General features: G+C 47.4%; 1 protein-coding gene across 2 annotated transcripts in view; it reads right to left on the minus strand.

The window, feature by feature from the left end:
- Positions 1–17,723, minus strand: part of USP7 (ubiquitin specific peptidase 7) — a 31,147-nt gene that overhangs the window by 4,196 nt on the left and 9,228 nt on the right. For both annotated transcript variants that reach the window (XM_024759461.1, XM_024759462.1), the window contains 21 exons: positions 16,561–16,669; positions 15,584–15,714; positions 15,072–15,126; positions 13,976–14,056; positions 13,785–13,875; positions 11,424–11,506; positions 9,431–9,540; positions 7,959–8,115; positions 7,039–7,183; positions 6,647–6,777; positions 5,594–5,728; positions 5,116–5,217; positions 4,835–4,940; positions 3,960–4,052; positions 3,803–3,870; positions 3,372–3,472; positions 2,366–2,519; positions 1,684–1,751; positions 1,095–1,203; positions 923–1,000; positions 99–199 (listed from right to left, as the gene is read on the minus strand). In XM_024759461.1, coding sequence (XP_024615229.1) covers positions 99–199; positions 923–1,000; positions 1,095–1,203; positions 1,684–1,751; positions 2,366–2,519; positions 3,372–3,472; positions 3,803–3,870; positions 3,960–4,052; positions 4,835–4,940; positions 5,116–5,217; positions 5,594–5,728; positions 6,647–6,777; positions 7,039–7,183; positions 7,959–8,115; positions 9,431–9,540; positions 11,424–11,506; positions 13,785–13,875; positions 13,976–14,056; positions 15,072–15,126; positions 15,584–15,714; positions 16,561–16,669 — 2,208 coding nt within the window. The remainder of the gene's footprint in view (positions 1–98; positions 200–922; positions 1,001–1,094; positions 1,204–1,683; positions 1,752–2,365; positions 2,520–3,371; positions 3,473–3,802; positions 3,871–3,959; positions 4,053–4,834; positions 4,941–5,115; positions 5,218–5,593; positions 5,729–6,646; positions 6,778–7,038; positions 7,184–7,958; positions 8,116–9,430; positions 9,541–11,423; positions 11,507–13,784; positions 13,876–13,975; positions 14,057–15,071; positions 15,127–15,583; positions 15,715–16,560; positions 16,670–17,723) is intronic.

A 17,723-nucleotide genomic window follows, 5' to 3' on the forward strand; every position in this document is an offset into this window, starting at 1 on the left:
CCCGCCCGGGGGGGGGGGGGGGGGGGGGGCACTGGGCAGGTACAGGGCTGGGCCAGGGCTGCCCCTGCCTCCACCTTCAGGATTTGGGAAATACTCGCCTAAGTTTCCCTGATGCCTTCTCGCCAAGTTCCACAGCCTTTTTACATTCCTCTAACAGGTCCCGGACACACCCGTGCTTGTCTGGATATAGTGTTATTTCCTAAGAAACGACAAGATGAAGGCTATACAGGAAACAAGACACATGCGGGGCCTGCTCGGGCCCCTCCCCGCCGACCATCACTCAGACCACCTGTCCAAGGCTGGCAGCCGCCCCACACCGCAGGGAGTCTAAGAAATGCCATTTTGAGGCAAAAAGCTCGCCATTCACAGGACAGCTTCTCAGGAATTTCTCCCCCCCCCGAAAGGTCACTAAGAGGCTGTCCAATTCTCAGCATGGTGAGACAGAGGACAAGGACCAGGGTGGACTGTGTCATTTCAGCCTGACAGCTGCACACGGGTGACAACATGGATGGCACATGTCCCAGATTTCCTCTCAATACCGGTAGAGCTAGACAGGTGAACGACTTCGGTGTCTGAGTAGGTACAGACTTTTCCAGAAGAACCACTTAATGTGAGGCTGTGTCGTCTGCAAAGGGCCCAGCGGAGCTGCCACCGGCTCCGAGGCCAAGCAGCAAGGTCCCAATCAGTCGGAAAGGGTCTCCCTGACACTGTCACTCTGCCTGAAGCCTCAGAGGTGGCGGCAGGGGCTGGGTGGACAGAGCTCCTCCCCCCACCGGGGTTCTCAAACTCTCGAGCCGAGCCGCTAACACACGCTACCGCTTAGGGAGCTTTCTTTGGTGGTTTTAGTTTTCAGGGTCTGGAGAAGAGATACAATACACAAGATGCAATAAAAATAAACACTCATACCATAGAAAAGACTCACCTCTTCCCTAAATTGGCTGTTTAACCATATACACTTAAAACTTCGCCTGTTCTCAAAGTCCGTGATTTTCATCTTAAGCTATTAAGAAAAGAGAGACTCATTTTAGATTCTCTTCCACAGAAACCCAAGCCTTCTCCTTATTACCCACGGTTACATTAATTTGGACTCATACCTGCTGATAGTAAAGTTTCTTAGGTTGTCTAGGCTTGAAGAACTGTAGAAGATCTCTTAAAGTACCTTCATAATTATGTCTAAGAGGATTACCTGGGCCATCCCTATAACTACACAAGAAAACAGCATATAAATAAAAGACTTGTTTATTTGCCTAAAACAAATATCCGTGAGTGAGCATAAAAGCAAACCTCTGGCCTGACACCTGGACTTGAAATTTGGACTCTGACTACTCCTGTCCCCAGGTCCTAAGTCCCTGCGTCTGTCACACCTGAACACTCTCTGCAAGGGTGACATGGCACACAGAAGCCGGGCCGGGCCAGGCCCAGCCAGACACACATGGGAGGGAGGTGTGTGGATGAGGTCTCTAAAGTAAGCCTGGCTTCAGATGAGGCTGCCAATTATTCTGACATCTTGGAGTAGCGTGGTCAAGATGTGAGTGGTGACAATTCTATATCTGAAACTAAGCAAGAAATGGCATGTCAGGTGAGGTGGCCGGCTACTTATTACATTAGTTCAGAGATGTCTGGATGAACTATGGAGCACATGCAGTCAAGACCAAACACTGGGCATCTGTGAGTGTGGCTCACCCTTGAGACTTGAAGAACTGGAGCAGCATCGGGTCGGTGTTGAGCCTCTGAGCAACTGTCTTTGCCACCTGGGGAGGGAGGGCCAGAGTCAGGGAGCAAGGTTCACATCCGGTGAACAAACTGCAACTTGCTGATACGCTTTATCACTGATCATTTGCTGAGTGTTCTTAAAGAAACCTGTTATAAGCAGCCTGAATTTAAATGCCTGGAAAGTTACCATCTAACAGGAATAAACTATATTCCTTAGTACATCACCACAGGAACAGCGTATCTGAGGAAGAAAACCTTTTAAAGTGTTTTTCACTTTCATTGGGGAGGTCTGTCTGTAGATTTATTTCCTGAAGGCTTTTTTTAATGGTTCACACTTGGCATGTTATAACTGAAGCAAAGCTGCTGTTAAAACTATGATCTCTGAAACCAACTGATGCTAGGGGTCAAGAGGATTTCGAAGAGCAAGAAGACAGGGCAGTGGGTGGGGGTAGGCGAGTGAGGGGAAAAGAGCTTCCGATCCCCCGGCAACATCAACACCAACCCACTTGCATCAAGAACTTCCTCAGACAGTGGACTGCAACCCCTCCTCCAGAACCAAACCCATTACACAGCCTCATCAGCAAGCTTTGTAAAAAAGAACTGGGTCTCTCTGATATGGAATCTGAAGGGAAAAGAGCATTTCATCAAATACCTGAAAATAATTCATTCTATTTGATAATGTAACCACAAATCCAGGATCATTGGGGATTGTTTTATCACAGAAAATCACGTCGACACGGTGGTAGAGATCTCTGAAATATTCCTTTGCAGTGGGTAATTCACTGTTATCATTTTCGGGGTCATCCCTGGGGGGAAAAACACAGACAATCAAAGTCCAGGCCAGGGTTCAGGCATCACCTCCCAAGTAACAGTGATGCTGAGCAGTGTGGATCTAAACTCAGGCTAGCATTTCCCGATGCTGGGAGCCTGCCCGGCTATCAAGCAAAGGCGATTGTGGACAGAGGTGTGCGCTGAGCCATGCACAGGGCTCGCTGCTTTCCGTTCCCGATCTCGCTCCCGAAACAGAACAGTGCCCTCTCGTTCCGCAGACAAGGGAAAGGACTCAGGATGCACTGCGGGGCCCACCCTGCTGGCTCTGCTGAGTCTACTCCCCGACCGGGACTTGATAGGTTATCACTTCCCTGCAAAGGCTGCAGGACCGCGTCGCCGCTAAACCTAAAATGTGTATTGCCTGGCCCTTAAACGAGAGGTCTGCCACCCCTGCTCTTGGCCACTGGGCCCTGCAGCCTCCCTGTGGTCAGTGTTCAGGGCTGCCCTGCCCTGGCAAAACGGTTTCAAGAGCAAGGAAAGGGCCGAGTGCGTCATCAGGCTGCCTTCAGACTGCACACCTGCCGGCTTCCACGCAGACAGATTAAAGTGATTACCCAAGTAGGTGCATTCTAAGAATTTCATGTTTTCAAGGAAAGAAAACAATCTTGCCCTTCCCTAAAGACCTCTGCCCTCCCGCTACTAGTTGTCATGCTCGCTGTTGACATTTTTGGGAAATAAAAGCATTCAATGAGGAAAATGCTTGCCACCCCTAATTCCAAAACCCAGAGAAGGCCAACTGCTGTCAACATTCTGTCAATGTCAAACAAAACGTGACTCAGGGTCTCTTCTGATATTAGTACAAAGAGATAACTTCAAAAAGTACGTACTTCTGAAACACTATAATGTCACCATCCATTAGCTCATCGAGGGCTTTATCAAGAGACACGTCATAGTCCTGAATTCTCTCTGTTAAATTCGGTTTAACTTCCTACAGTAAAAGAAAGGACATGGTTACAACGCAACGTCTGTCCAATGTTTAATACGGCCACACACTGTATGTATTTTCTCTATACCCAATTCCAACAGCCCTACAATTTTGAGTAAATAGTAGGAAATACTAGTAATAAGGATATAATAATCACTGACCCTAAAGAGGGAAACATCAGAAACGTACCGAGAGGATTCTGACTCAAGATCACCCGAGGCCCCATTTAGCTGTGGTCTTGACACAACAAATGCAGGGCTAGCAAAACATGCAGAAGTCATCCTCCCCAAACCACTAACCATGTGCTGATTACAGAAAAATAAGGATCCAAACCTCATAGAGGATAAGACTAGTATCTTGGATAAATCCTGCTCTGTCACACATAACTGGCAGCAAGTCACCTAGGTTCAAGAAAAATGAAGAATTCAGAGCTGTGATACACTGAGACTTTGGCACAATCAACTCAGAAGGTGACTGCTGCCAGACTTACGTATTTTACAGGATATTGGTGTGTAGATATGCCCACAGTAATTCAAACTCCGTGTTTTGGGATCGTACATCTTCAAAAATAACATCACATCATCTACAAGGTTAAATAAACAGGCTTCGTTAGGATCTTCTGGTCAGTGCCATGTTAACAAATAGCAACGGAAACGACAACTCAGGGCACCTGAAAGTTACCGTGTGCAATGGAGCTTGTTAAGAGGCTGATCCTAGGTCTGAGGCATCATTTCTAACCTCAAACCCATGGGAAACACTGCATTTGAAGCAGGAAAGATGAGAATGCGTGCAGAGAATTTAGGAAACCCAGTTTTAAGACCTGGTCCTCACTAGCAGTGTTTTACCATTGAAGTATCGTTAAAGGTTGTGTCTGAGTCTCTGCCGGAGAAGTGACCACTTGAAGTAATACAAATAAGCAATCTTGGACCTACCTGTTTTGTAAATAAAGTTGCGCTGGAAGACAGTTCTTTTACCTAATCTCTGTAGCTGCTTAGTAGCTACAATAGCAGACCGAGGCGGTATGGCCCACAAAGCATGAAATATTCACTATCTGGCCCTTGACAGCAACCCCTGCTCTACACCATCTGTCAAGTATATACAAGACCAGCGTGATTAGAAAAATGTGGAATGTGCTGGACTCCACGCTGCTGCCACCTTCTCACCTGCCAGGACGCTACAACCCACAGTCGGTTTGATTTGACTTCATCAAGAAGCCTTGAACACGGTGGATGTTTTGCGAGCATTTTGGGGATTAACAAGATTTCTTTGCAAGGGAAGAACACTTAACCCTGTGTGTTTAGAACGACACTCCGGGAATAAAACTCCACTCTCTGGAGGTGCTGGGCTGGGGGAGGAGGCACTCACGATCTTTATCAAACTTGGGTAACGTTGCTCCACTAGCAGCCAGCTCCGGATCAACTGTTTCCAGGAATATTGTCCAAGGGTTTTCATTATCACTGAGTTCAATCATCTATTCCCAAAAGAGATGCTGAGCTTAGAAGATTTTAATGGCTAAGTGAGAGTGAAAAACTATATTCAAGTACTGAAGACAAGATCCAACTCTATGTGACTGGACCGAGGGGGATACCGCAGGGCACACAGTGCCTGCCGCGCACACCCAGACCAGACCAGACCGCCACACTCACCGTCTTGCTGCCGTCGGCCTCGTTATCCAGCATGGCCGGTCGTTTGGTGCCATTGCTCCTCGCCTGCATGGGCCACAGTCGAATCTGATCTTGAGGAAATCCCTGGAAATAATTAGTTAAATTAGTTGAAGCAAAATCAGCTTATATTTTAATTCAACATCAAGGAAATGATTCTATGATTATAAGGGGAAAAAAATCATGACTACAGCTCTCCCTGCTGGTGTGGGCAACAGTGACCTGGCCTTCGGGATCTCTGGTATCCCGGAAGTTCAAGCCCATTTTACCAAGGGGGAGGCAGGCGGAGGAGGGGGAAATTAGGGGAGATGCCAGAGGGCACAACCCGGAAGGGAAGGAACTCTGGTCCCAAGCTCACTCTCAGGTGGTGTCTGGAGACAGTGCCTGCCTCCAAGGGCACGATCCTCCAGGGTCCAGTTATGGAAAAGGAGAGAGAACTATCAACAGGAGGACGGGCGCTCACCATGGTCTGAGAGAGGTTCTGGACAAACTCAGCAAGCGAGGAGTTTTTCAACACTTTGAACACAGTGTATTTCACTTTTTCTTCATCGTACATATCATTTCCTTGATGGCCACAAAACTGGTCCTCTGCAACAATCTGCAAATAGGGATGAAAATGCAGAATGGAGTTTACACCACTAACACACAAAAGAGAACCAGGTCAGGCTGATCGAAACCAAGGTTCAAATGCTAAAACTAAAAACAACTAGTGTTGGGCTTCCCTGGTGGCGCAGCGGCAGAGAGTCCGCCTGCCGATGCAGGGGACACGGGTTCATGCCCCGGTCCGGGAAGATCCCACATGCCGCGGAGCGGCTGGGCCCGTGAGCCGTGGCCGCTGAGCCTGCGCGTCCGGAGCCTGTGCTCCGCAACAGGAGAGGCCACAACAGTGAGAGGCCCGCGTACCACAAAACAAAACAAAACAAACAAAAGAACAACTAGTCTTTTGCTTTGATGAACCTTCTACAGAAGACCCAAGCAGAAAAGCACCAAAATGACCAAGAACTAAATCAGGTACGAATATTTGGAAACCCTACATATTTCCATGCAGCCATTCTAAACTCATCCATAAACATCAACTAGAAATCCATCTGGATGGTGATCCCCAAACATGATAAAGCCAGGATGCACATGTACGTTTTTCTCCAGGTAGTCTATCAACTTGTTAGAACAAATGCCTGTTTTCCTAACTGCAACTAAATCATGAACCAAAACCACCTGGCAGTTCACCCCCCACCCCCACCCCCCCAGCTGCCAGATCTCTCCCTGCCAGGCCTCATCTGGGTTCTGCTCGCCCTTCCTTCTCTGGTCCCCTGCATGCTTTATAAACACTAAGACACCGCTGCTCTGGCAGCCTGAGTACCTCTCACATCTAAGCCCATATCCTGAACTGGAAAGAACATTCCCAACGGTCAGGCAACTGGCCTGCAGTTCCTCAGTCGCACGCTCAGGGGGCTGCCCAGACAAGTCGCCGACGCCCTGGCCTGCGAAGCAGCTTCGTGCCTGCCCAGAGGCTGACCTGCACTTGCATGTAGAGATGGGCTTCCTGCCGCTCCTTCCGCTTCTGAGCCTCGATCCTTTTCTCTTCTTGTAATCGTTCCACCAACTGCTGAGGGATATCATGGTCGGTGACAGCTTGTAAAACCTCACCTGCAGGACAAACGCATCTTCCTTCACCTCTGTGCACTACGTCATCGCAAATAAAGCCACCCTGGGTCCACATCCAAACCCACAACCCCAATCCAGCTGCTTCCAGATGCTGCTGTAAGGCAGCATAAGCAGGCAAGTGTCTGGACAGGTGGCTCCAGCTTAGGTCCACTGTAACGTGGTATAAAATGCCCCAGCGGGCGAGGCTCAGGGCCCAGCCGCGAGCTCGGCACAGCCAGGGCACGACACACCCGCTCCACTCACTGAGCTTCGACTCCCGGATGTAAACGAGCATGTAGGCGTTGGTGCAGTGCCGCACGGAGAGGTCGTCGTCGTGGCCCCCGTAGTTGTGCTCGATGGCCTCCTCTTTCGTACACCTGGACACCACGTCATCGTCAAACTTACACCACTGCAACGGGGAGCAGCAGAGATACGGCGCTTTGAGGAGCACACAAAGTAAAAGGCAGCATTCTCCGAAAATACATGACCTGCCTCAGGTGACCCTCACAAAACTCGCCAGCACTTCTGCCGTCCTCATCCCACATTCTGGAGAAATTGCTAATATCCGTCCATGGGCAATTTCTGTGATGTACTCAAATATCCTAAGCCTCAGCTTAGGCTCCATCTCTGTCCACTGTGGATGGAGTCGTTTTAAATGGCACTAACCCTACAGTTACAGGTTCCGCATCTGGTGCCACGAGGGCCCCGCCTTCAAATCCCCTCGGCATGAGCTGGACGGGCTCCACCTCGGCTCTGTTCCTCACTGGCCCTGTGGCGCTGGACACAGACCCCAAGACCCTCATCTGCTCCTCCTGGTGAAGATCACGTGATGGGATCCACGTGAACCAGGCAGAGACTGCGCATTACATCGCGCGGGGGCACGCGCAATAACACACAACCGATGCGGGCCCGTGAGTGCGGGCCACAGACGATTATTCTAAGTGGAAACTAAGTGCCTCATGTTAGATGTAAAGGGATCCTATAAGGTCCAACGTTCAATACTAATAACGGGATGTATATATCAAGTACAATCATAATTTACCAACCACCTTTAAAAGTATCAGGAACATACAGACACAGAGGCCAAGAAGGGATCCTTCACTATCAAGGCCAAGTCTGAAGCTGAGCGTAACTGAATCCCCTACACAGCATCACGTCCACCCTACCTCCTCCCCAGCACTTACTTTGCCATCCCCTTTAGGGTTTAGATAAACCACATAATGTCCACCATGATTATCTCCACTATGAACCAGGACTGCATGAAGAATATAATTTGCAGGGTCTTTAGGATCCGTTTTTTGCAAAAATTCATCAAGTGGTAGCTGTTCGGGGAACTCAAACCTATTTAAAATAAAAACATTTTAAGAGAAATCCAGGTTTCATTTACTCCTAAAATACTTCACCTTTAGGCTTTATTCCTTGTTAGATCTTCTAATTCATTGGCTCCTCTTTACTTGGAAAGGGCAGCTCCCACTCATCACAACAAATTATTCACACGTCAACAAAATCTGAAGCTTGATTTGAGAAAAATACCTATAAAGCACTGACACACCTAACGGAATTTTAAATTCCAGGATATTACATAAGTCAGTTTTTGTGACAAAAACACACTGACTTTTCTAGGCTGTGGATATTTCCGAATGTTGTCGTGAACGGGGGCGGCAGGGGGTGCTTGAGAGGCAGGAAGAGCGTGAGGTGGGTGCACAAGGACCGTGGTGCTGAGCAGAGCACGAGCCTGGGCGTGGAGGGGCAGCTGCCACCCAGCACGGCCCTTGGGAACTCAGGCCCGGCACTGCCAAGTGTTTTGAATGCCAGATGCCAGAAATCTGGACTTTTATGTGAAATCTCACGATCTGAAAAAATGTTGGCAACTAATTCCAATAAAAATAGAAAGAAAACCAAGGTGAGGACCCAACAAAGCACACCAGCAGGTTGGGCCTAGCTTGCAGGCTGCTCGTCTGTGAGGTCTGCTGTCTCAAGAGACCCCACGGAAAAGGGAAAGAACAGACGAGCAGGCCCGGCTGGTGGCAGGTGATATGATCGAGTCACACTCTCCGCCGAGTTTCAGGGGTGACTGACCAACCTCTAGGAGGCTGGTTATTGTCAGGCTGTACCCCCTGACCAAGGAGTACAAAGTTACTGCTCCAACTAATCAGGGTACAAGTTCTGTCTCCTGAACCAGACAAAGCAGTGTGTGGTAGCAACCTTTTAACTGGTACTTTAAGGATCTATAAAACACCTGGAATGGGGGACACACCCACCTATGCCAGCATTCCTGAGGAATCTAGCTCATTCTATAAGCCTATACCAACTGAGAGATAACATATTGGAGAATCCTATGTAAACCAGTAGAGTAATAATAGCAAATGCCACTTCTGGGGAAAGCCAAGCCTGTGCAGCAGAAAGTACCCTCTCCCCCACAGACTTCAGTCTGCCACAGTGTAGACAGAGGGGCTCCCTGAGGAGGAGATACGGAGGAAGCAGCCCCTGAAATTATCCCTTTAAAAGCACAGTTCTTGGGACACCTCGGCAGAGAGGAAATCTAAATACATCAGAGATGAGACCGAAAACAGAAAAACTAAACAAAGCACTGAGACTAACCCCCTAAATCAGGATGATGGGTAAATCTTAACTCTCACATCCCACTCTAGATTACCTATCGTTGATCTTGATATTTTGGTCCGTCTGAGGGTCATACATAAATCGCATCAGTTGTAGGTGTAACACTGGTGGCAACGTTAGGAATTTCACACCTTTCTCTGCTTCCTGAACATTGAAAAAGAAGCACAGGTCTAGTTTACCTCTACTTATTTCTCGAAGCAACAAAAGCAACAGCATTTCACAGCAAGGGTGGAACACGTTGGGAACTTCTGGTAGGGAGATGGGCACAGGGTGCCTTTAAAATGTTCTGTGTGGGGGATTTCCTCTTAGTTTGCATTATACTCTATCTTGATGTCCAGCGACAGGGGAACAGTGAAGTAAATTACAGCTCAGTCACTTGTTGCCCTATTAACACAGTCATTAAACACTACGAAAATTCTGGAGAAACACGGGAAAATCAAACGGAAAAGCAGAGGATTATGATTATGTGAATGAGGTGTGCCTATGGACACCAGAACAGAATAAGACGAGCACGGTCTGGGTTGGGAGAACTGCCTGTGACCGCCGTCCTTCCCCGTGAGCTCGGTCAGTGCTAACTGTTCACTCCTGCTTCTGAAGACCCCTCCGACTCGGTATCAGCAAGGCCCTCTGACCACCGTCACAGCCTCTGCCCAGGCGTCACCAGCCTCTGGGGCAAAGGACAGCCCCCAGCAAGGCCTCTGGGGGAGAGGCCCAGCCTCACTCCTCCACCCACCTCAGCCAGCTGAGTCCTCACTCAAATAAGCCTTCTCCAAAGCCAGTCACCACCAGGCCATTGGCGGCCCTCAGCACGGCTGTATTTCCTGTCTGGCCCTTCCTTCGGAGCTGTAAACCTTATTTCCAACGCTGGCTAGAACACACCCACCTGGAGGAACTGGTGTCCTAGGTGGCAATGTTCTCTGTTGTACATTAGCATGGTTAAGGAAACTGGGTAGTTCTGGGAAGAAAAACAAAAACCCAGGAACCTACTGCCACACAAAGGAATGGCACGGTTTTAGTACAACTTGAAATAATAATAGAAGAATCCTGTTTCTCAGCCACTGTCCATTGAGAGTCTGACTCTAAAATACATTTTGTTCACCCAGAGCCAAAAATATCCAGTGTGGATAAGGGCAATTCTGTGAGTTGACTCAAGTGTTTCCTAAGCAAACCAGTGGCATGTTTGCCAAGTAACTTACTGATCTACAAATCAGTGGCCTGACCAAACAGGAGGACAGCAGGTCTGTGACCCACGGCAAAATGGGCTCACCAGCACCGTGAATTATAAATGTGCGAGCTTGGTAAACCCAGGATGGTCCGAAAAAAATCATAAATTAGTTGAGCCAGTGAGTCAAGGTTATGAGGCTGCAAGACAGACCTGGAGGGCTGGACCCGTGAGGATGCTGCTGACCCCCCAAGCAGCCTGACCAGGCCACAGTCCGGGCCCCTCTATCTGACCATGCACTGCCGCTTGTTTACAACACTCATTGTTCTGCCAGAGTTCCTGCGGGGCCTTGTGGAAAACAAGCAGGGACACCAAGTATGGAACAAATAACAGAAAATGCACTCCTCGTTCTGGAAGTCAGGATCCTCAGAAAACTGACACTCCACTGGGGCGGTGGGGGAGCAAAGCACCACCACCAGCCAAAACCAGAGTCCCAGTGACTAAGCAGTTCTATCTGTGACTAGGAGAAACTGAGGGAAGCTCTGGCACAGACACCAGTGAAGTAAGGGTCAGAGTTGTGGATGGAATTGGGGGGGTGGGGGTGGAGTACACGTGTCGGGTGATGGTTCTGCCTCTGGTAGCCAGGAGGCACAACACCTTCCCCACTCCTGCCTGTCTACACCAGCAACACGATCAGAGCTCTCTAACACAACGTCCAGACTGAGAAATAAAATCCTTCTGCGTTCTAAACACCAGCGGCATGTGAAAAGATACAAGTGAATGTTTAGTTCACAGTTAAGGCAAAGATCTGAAAACAAAGTTGAAAGATACAGCGGGACACTAGCACACAATATCTCCAAGTTACCTGCAAGCCATGCTCCCCGGCATCGTATTTATTGTCACCGTCTAGTTGTTCTACTGCCACGTAATCCACAAATGATTCAAATACTTTCAAGAGAGAAAGAGAAAAAAGTCAGCTGAAGTTATCACTAAAGCTTTGATTATAACATAGTCAATCAATCAATTCAGGCACACCAGGGAGGAATGTAAATAACTGTAGCTGTGAGCACAGGTCTGCAACTTCACTGATCCAGCAAAAGGTGTGAACTCTTAAGGCCACTGAGGGTGTTACATGATAACATGGAGTCAATGTTTTTAATAAACGTAAGTAATGTTAAAGTACAAATTTTAACCCAAACACTTATTCTAAAGTCAGTGCAGAAAGAGAGCAGGCATGTGGGAGGCTGAGGTGGGGGAAGAGGGAGAGTTTGGAAGGGGACACGGGCTTCTGCTGTGAGAGGGAGTAAGAGCGGAGGCTCCTGTGCACAGCACGGGGACACGGCTGATAACGCTGCCACGTGTAAGTCAAGTTCATTGACCAGAAGGCAGTCATGCTATCACAATACCTGAGCATACCAAATAACCATGATGAACACTTTAAACACCTTACGATCCTGTCACTTAAACCACAATAAAGCTGAAAAGGAAGAAGGAAGAATCCATCCAAGGATGATAGCCAATGGACCAGGAGGTAGAGTCTAGAAAGAGGTCTACACAGATGCGAAGGGCTCACTGCTGACAAAGGGGCAGCAGAGCACCTTTGGTCCACTCTGACCGTAAGCAGAAAGAAACTATTCTGGGTGGACTGTAAATAAACAGAAAAGAGAAAAAAGTAACAGATAAGAGAATTATCTTAAGACTTCAGGGCAGGTGTTCTCAAGACACAAAAAGCAAAGATTGATACCCTGGATTTCACTACAGTTATGACATTCTGTTAACCAAACGGGCGCACTGCAAGAGTGAAAAGGCAAGCCCCACGCTGGCGGAGAGCCCGAAACCCAGGCGAGCAGCAGCGAACACAGCCCGTGAAGAACTCGCGCGTTGTGGCCGTGAGGGAGTAACAGGAAGCGCACTCCCTCCCTTGCACTGGGCTCCATTACAAGGCCAACAACCGTATTCACACGTGGGACAACAGGCAGGACAGGACGTGGCCACTGAGAGCCCTCCAATGCCCCAGCTCACTGCGTGGACCTTCCAGGCTGCAGCGCAGGGCAGAGAAACCCCAACGGGCCCCAGAGTCTCCCTGAGACAGGGTGGGGATTTCAGGGGCCCGAGGCAGTGGCCATGTGCAGGACGGAGGGCCCCGGGGAGAGCCACGCAGGAGAGCCCCGGCGACGTGAGAGGCTCCTTCTGGTCTTGAAGGAATCAGCTATCTCCAAATAACGAAATGTGCCCCAGAACAAAGGGTAAGAATATCCAATACCCAACAGGATAAAAATCACAACAGCTGGCATCCAATAAAAGATGACCAGACAGGCAAAGAAGCTGGAACTCACAGCCAGAGAAGGAAAGTGAATCGAGGGAGACAGATCCAGAAATCACGGAATTATTGGACCAGGACATCAAGTTATTACGAACTACATTCCATATGTTCAGGAAGACACCCAAATTGCCAATAAGCATTCGAACAGGTAAAATCTCCCCGACTTCCAGGGCAATGCAAATTGAACTCAAGATAGCACCATTCTCCCACCAAAATGCCAGTCTGACGACTGGCGGCTCTGGAGTGGATGTGGAACAACTGCTCGCACCCTACTGGTGGAGCAGAAATGGATAAACTGCTGTATCTGCTAAGCTCGACATATACACACAGGCCCTACGAGCCAGCATTCCACTCACCGTAAATGCACCAGGGGCGGACACAAGACCGGCCAACAAGCCTCACACCTACCAGCCTCACACTGAAAACAACCCGAACACCCATCAAGGAAAGAATGGTTTCAAACATTTGTGTTATATTCCTGAAGTGGAATACTATAAAGCCATGAAAATGACCCATTACTGCTGCTCAATATAAGGATGAAGTGCATGGAGGCAACGCTGAGAAAAAGAAAAGAGAGAACAAGACACATACCCTACACGATGCCATCTACGTAAATAAATACCACAAAACACGCAAAAGTAACCAAGGAAAGAATGTCAGCAGGCCAAACACTGGTTTCCTGTGAGGAGGGGGAGGCAGTGACCAGGAAGGGCCACCATCTTGCTTTGCAAATGTTCTGTTTCTTGACCTGGGTGGGGTCACCAGACTGTGTTCACTCAGTACCTTCACCATTTGGGCAATTTTCTCTACACTATATTTCAATAAAAACCACTGTGTCAATGAAGCATTATACCAAACCAAATAATGAAAAGGTGGTGGTGCCATTATGTACACAGAACTTACTATTTTTCTTTCCTTTTATACTTAGCTGGATATCATAATAATCTTCTCTTCTATCAGATCGGTAGTCTACTTCTTTACACTGGATATATGACTACAAATAAGGAAAATAAGATGGCTTAAGCATTAACCGTCAAAACATTAGCATGTTTAAAATCTTTAAAAATCACTCTTTAAAACTGGTTATCACATACCACCATCTTGCCTCTGAATAATTTAGGTATGGTGCCTTCTACACACGTGCCTTTCATCTTATTTTCCACATTATCAAGCAACTGGAAGAGAAAGTTTTGGCTTTCAGAAAATGTTATGCTTAATTAACATACAGTAATTTGAAACGTGACTAGGAAATTTCAATGGTCAAAGAAATTCTAGACTATAAATATTATGACCTTTAGCATGCAATTATCAAAAACATACAAAAATCTTCCTTGGTTGGATATTTACAAAAATATCTACATGCAACAGTTGAGATTAACCCTCTACTATACAGCCTTTGGAATGAATTAGTAATCTGTAGTGCCTTTAAAAGCATTTTTTATATTCATTTTACCTCTGTGGAAAAGCATGTAAATTGAGCACTAAACTTAACTCGTATTGGTCCACACCAAGAGATTAATGAGGTTGAGCCTGTCAACAGGATTGACTGGTTTGTCCATGGATATTTAATGAACTGGATTCAATCCAGCTAGTGCTGCAAAAAAGAAAACACACCTTGCCCAGCCAATCACCTTGAATAGCCATTCCATGTTGTGTGTGAGTGTGAGTGTGTGTGTGTGTGTATGTGTGTATTTCTTTCATCACAACTGGAAGAGTGCGCGTCTGCTAGTGACTAGAGATGGTCTGGGGGAAGATCCCCCACACAGGTCTGCCTCAACCAAAAGTTCTGTGCCAAGGCGGGGTCTGGGTCTTGTGCTACAGAGTAAGAACAGAAGTCACTATTCTAAAGTGAAGTGGGATCATCAGGACAGCTACTCAAGCCAATCTGTTGTTTCTTGGATTAATAACTCTGGTAATTATGCCAATTTAACACATTAAAAGTACACTACCTATACTATTCAAATTTAATTTTCCCTCACACTTCCCTATCGAATAATTTTTCAGTCTTTCTGGTTTTAAACTAGATACATGCTGTCTTTTCTTTCTAGCCTAGTTCTGGTCCTGAACAAAGATGGGCATAACTGGAATGATAGTGACTGAAGTAGGTCTGAGGTTTTACTTGGTAACAACTTCTGACAGTGCTTCAAAATATGAAATGTAAGTAGTAAACAATTACGGCTGAAAACTCACCACTCGACAGAGCTCTTGAACATCATGCTGCATGAAGCTATCTAACGTTTCCCACCTTAGAGAGAGAAGATGAATTTATATTTAAACTTCCAGATTTCAAACAAGAGTAAATTAACAAGCAACTCAGACTAAAAAACCAAACCATGTAATTAGTCATTATTCTTAAATTTTTATGAAGATTATAATTCAAAGACAAACTGAATTTTATCCAGACACCAAAATGTTCACAACTTTATACTGTTCTGAACATCTTACTGTAAGGGGAGGTCGTGTTTGCAAGTAAATGTACAGAAACTTGGAGACCATATGTTATCCTTTCCTTGACAGGTAAACCTAAGTGGTGAACTGCTTCTCAAGCAAAATTCTAAAAGCCTCCATTTCCAAAGAGGTCAAACAAAGGACACTGATAAAATGCCCTGACATACTTAAGTGCCTGAGCTCTGCTCTCAACCCTTCCCCGTCCACTAGCTCAGCCCTCGAGCAGCAGAATGGACAGGTCTCCCAACACATACCCGAACGACTTGGTCAGCTTCTTTGTTCCTACGGGCTTATCACTGTGCTGTAATTCATAGAACACTCTTTGCAATGCTAAAGGGACGCTTTTGGATGAATCGTCGCCCTCTGTCGGCATCATGTACACAGCCTAAAAGAATTGATTCAGAAATAAAAATGGAATTTTATGTGAAAGTATCATTTCTAACACCACAATGATGAAGGCAGTTGGGTAGGGCTTTTAACTATCCCCCCCCAAAGGGTCAAAAGGTCTTTTAAAAATCAAGACAGTGAAAAAAGAATTTAAAAAATTACTTAAGGCTCACCATCCAATGAGAACCACTTCTATTTCATACTTCTTAGAGCAGAGCAACATTTTTTAACTTAACGTGACTTTGAACAAAAGAGTTGATGAAACTTCAATGCTACTGCAATTAACCACACTCAAGTATCCCCAAGATATCATCCTATCTTGGTAATTAACGCTGCCTGGAAGAATGGTGCGAAAAGGACACGCCAGCAGACCAGCCAATGGTCCCCCCAACACCAGGAGTGTGTGCTGCCTGTGCTGCTCCCCTGCTTGCACAGCATTCCTAAAGGGCAAGTAACTATCCTCCGTTAGATTTTATAATTTTTAGAAGTTTTAGCTATAGTAAGTGAAAAATTAAGATTCCTGACCAGGAGTTTTTCAACTAATCAATTTTAATATAAAACTTTTCAAATGTTGCTGCTAATGACTTTCATATTTTTAAAAAAAGCTTTTATTATTTCTAGCCCAATAAAGTTAGGTTTGTCGGCTGTGGTAAACTTTTCATCACCTAAGTTAGCTTCACAAGCGTCCGAACACTGAGGAATAGAGCTATGTATAAGCATAAAGCAGGGGCCTCCCTGGAGACGCGGCAAGAGACAAGTCTGGTGACGGGGCTTTGCTTGCCCCTTAATACTTGAGAGAAAAGGGTGGGTGGAAGGTTGAGGGAGAGAAACACCATCCATTTACCTTTCGCAGTTGGTTTGTGAAAAATAAAGTCTGCAGCAGGCTGTTCATGTAACAAGTCGCTCCCTGATTCTTTAAACCGACATAGCCCGTGTGCTTCTTTGAATCCCACCTACAAGATCAGTTTGAGGTTGAGGGAAAACTGCACAGGACACCTCCTTGCTTCTGCAACGTGTGTGGGCGAGGGGACTGGGGGCCGGCACCTCACTGCTCTGCACCACCACCTCCTTCCCACCATCCTGACACGGGGTGACGATGTCCGAGCACCCGCCTCCAAGTGAATAACTCGTTGCCAGGCTGGCAGTTATCACACGGCTCCCTCCGGCAGTCACCAGTTTTGTCTGCTCAAGCACGTGGGCCAGTGCGAACTCAGCCCGGCACCGGAGAGGCGGCCTCCGCGCTGTCTGCTGACAGCAGCAGTGCCATCCTTTACCCAGAGCAGTACTCTCAGAGAGGAGTTCAAGTCTATTTCTATCAAACTGAGTCCCAGTGTGGCTCCCTCACACACACATCGGGTCACACGTGTAGTCAGCACAAGGCGGGACGGAAACAGCCGAAACCCCTCTTTTCTGTAGCGTCCCGTACACAGAGAAGGACAGGCATGCATACCGGCAGGTTCAGAGCTCAATTCCAAGAGCCGTTTCCCTTTACTCTGTTATACAGGTGGTTGGTTAGGAGAGAGAACAGTCTGTACCCTCTCGCCCCCAACAGTTAACAGGAAACAAAACAGCCCTCCCCAGCGCCATCCCTCCCCTTCTGTGCACGGTACAAATGCGTGACCAGTGCTAGACATTTACTGTGAGTTCAGGCCAGCAGGACTCTGATGCCGGGGGTAAGAGGTTTTTGTAAGACTGAAACAAGATACCTGTTTTGATTGGTAAGTCTGAAAAACCCAATCTACTTTCTTAGTCAAAAGATGTATCATGGGGGCTTCCCTGGTGGCGCAGTGGTTGAGAGTCCGCCTGCCGATGCAGGGGACACGGGTTCGTGCCCCGATCCGCGAAGATCCCACATGCCGCGGAGCGGCTGGGCCCGTGAGCCATGGCCGCTGAGCCTGCGCGTCCGGAGCCTGTGCTCCGCAGCGGGAGAGGCCACAGCAGTGAGAGGCCCGCGTACCGCAAAAAAAAAAAAAAAAAAAAAAAAAGGGAAATAAAAAAAAAAGGGGA

The sequence above is a fragment of the Neophocaena asiaeorientalis genome, unplaced genomic scaffold, assembly GCF_003031525.2.
Source record: "Neophocaena asiaeorientalis asiaeorientalis breed wild unplaced genomic scaffold, Neophocaena_asiaeorientalis_V1.1 scaffold254, whole genome shotgun sequence".
Classification (NCBI taxonomy): Eukaryota; Metazoa; Chordata; class Mammalia; order Artiodactyla; family Phocoenidae; genus Neophocaena; species Neophocaena asiaeorientalis.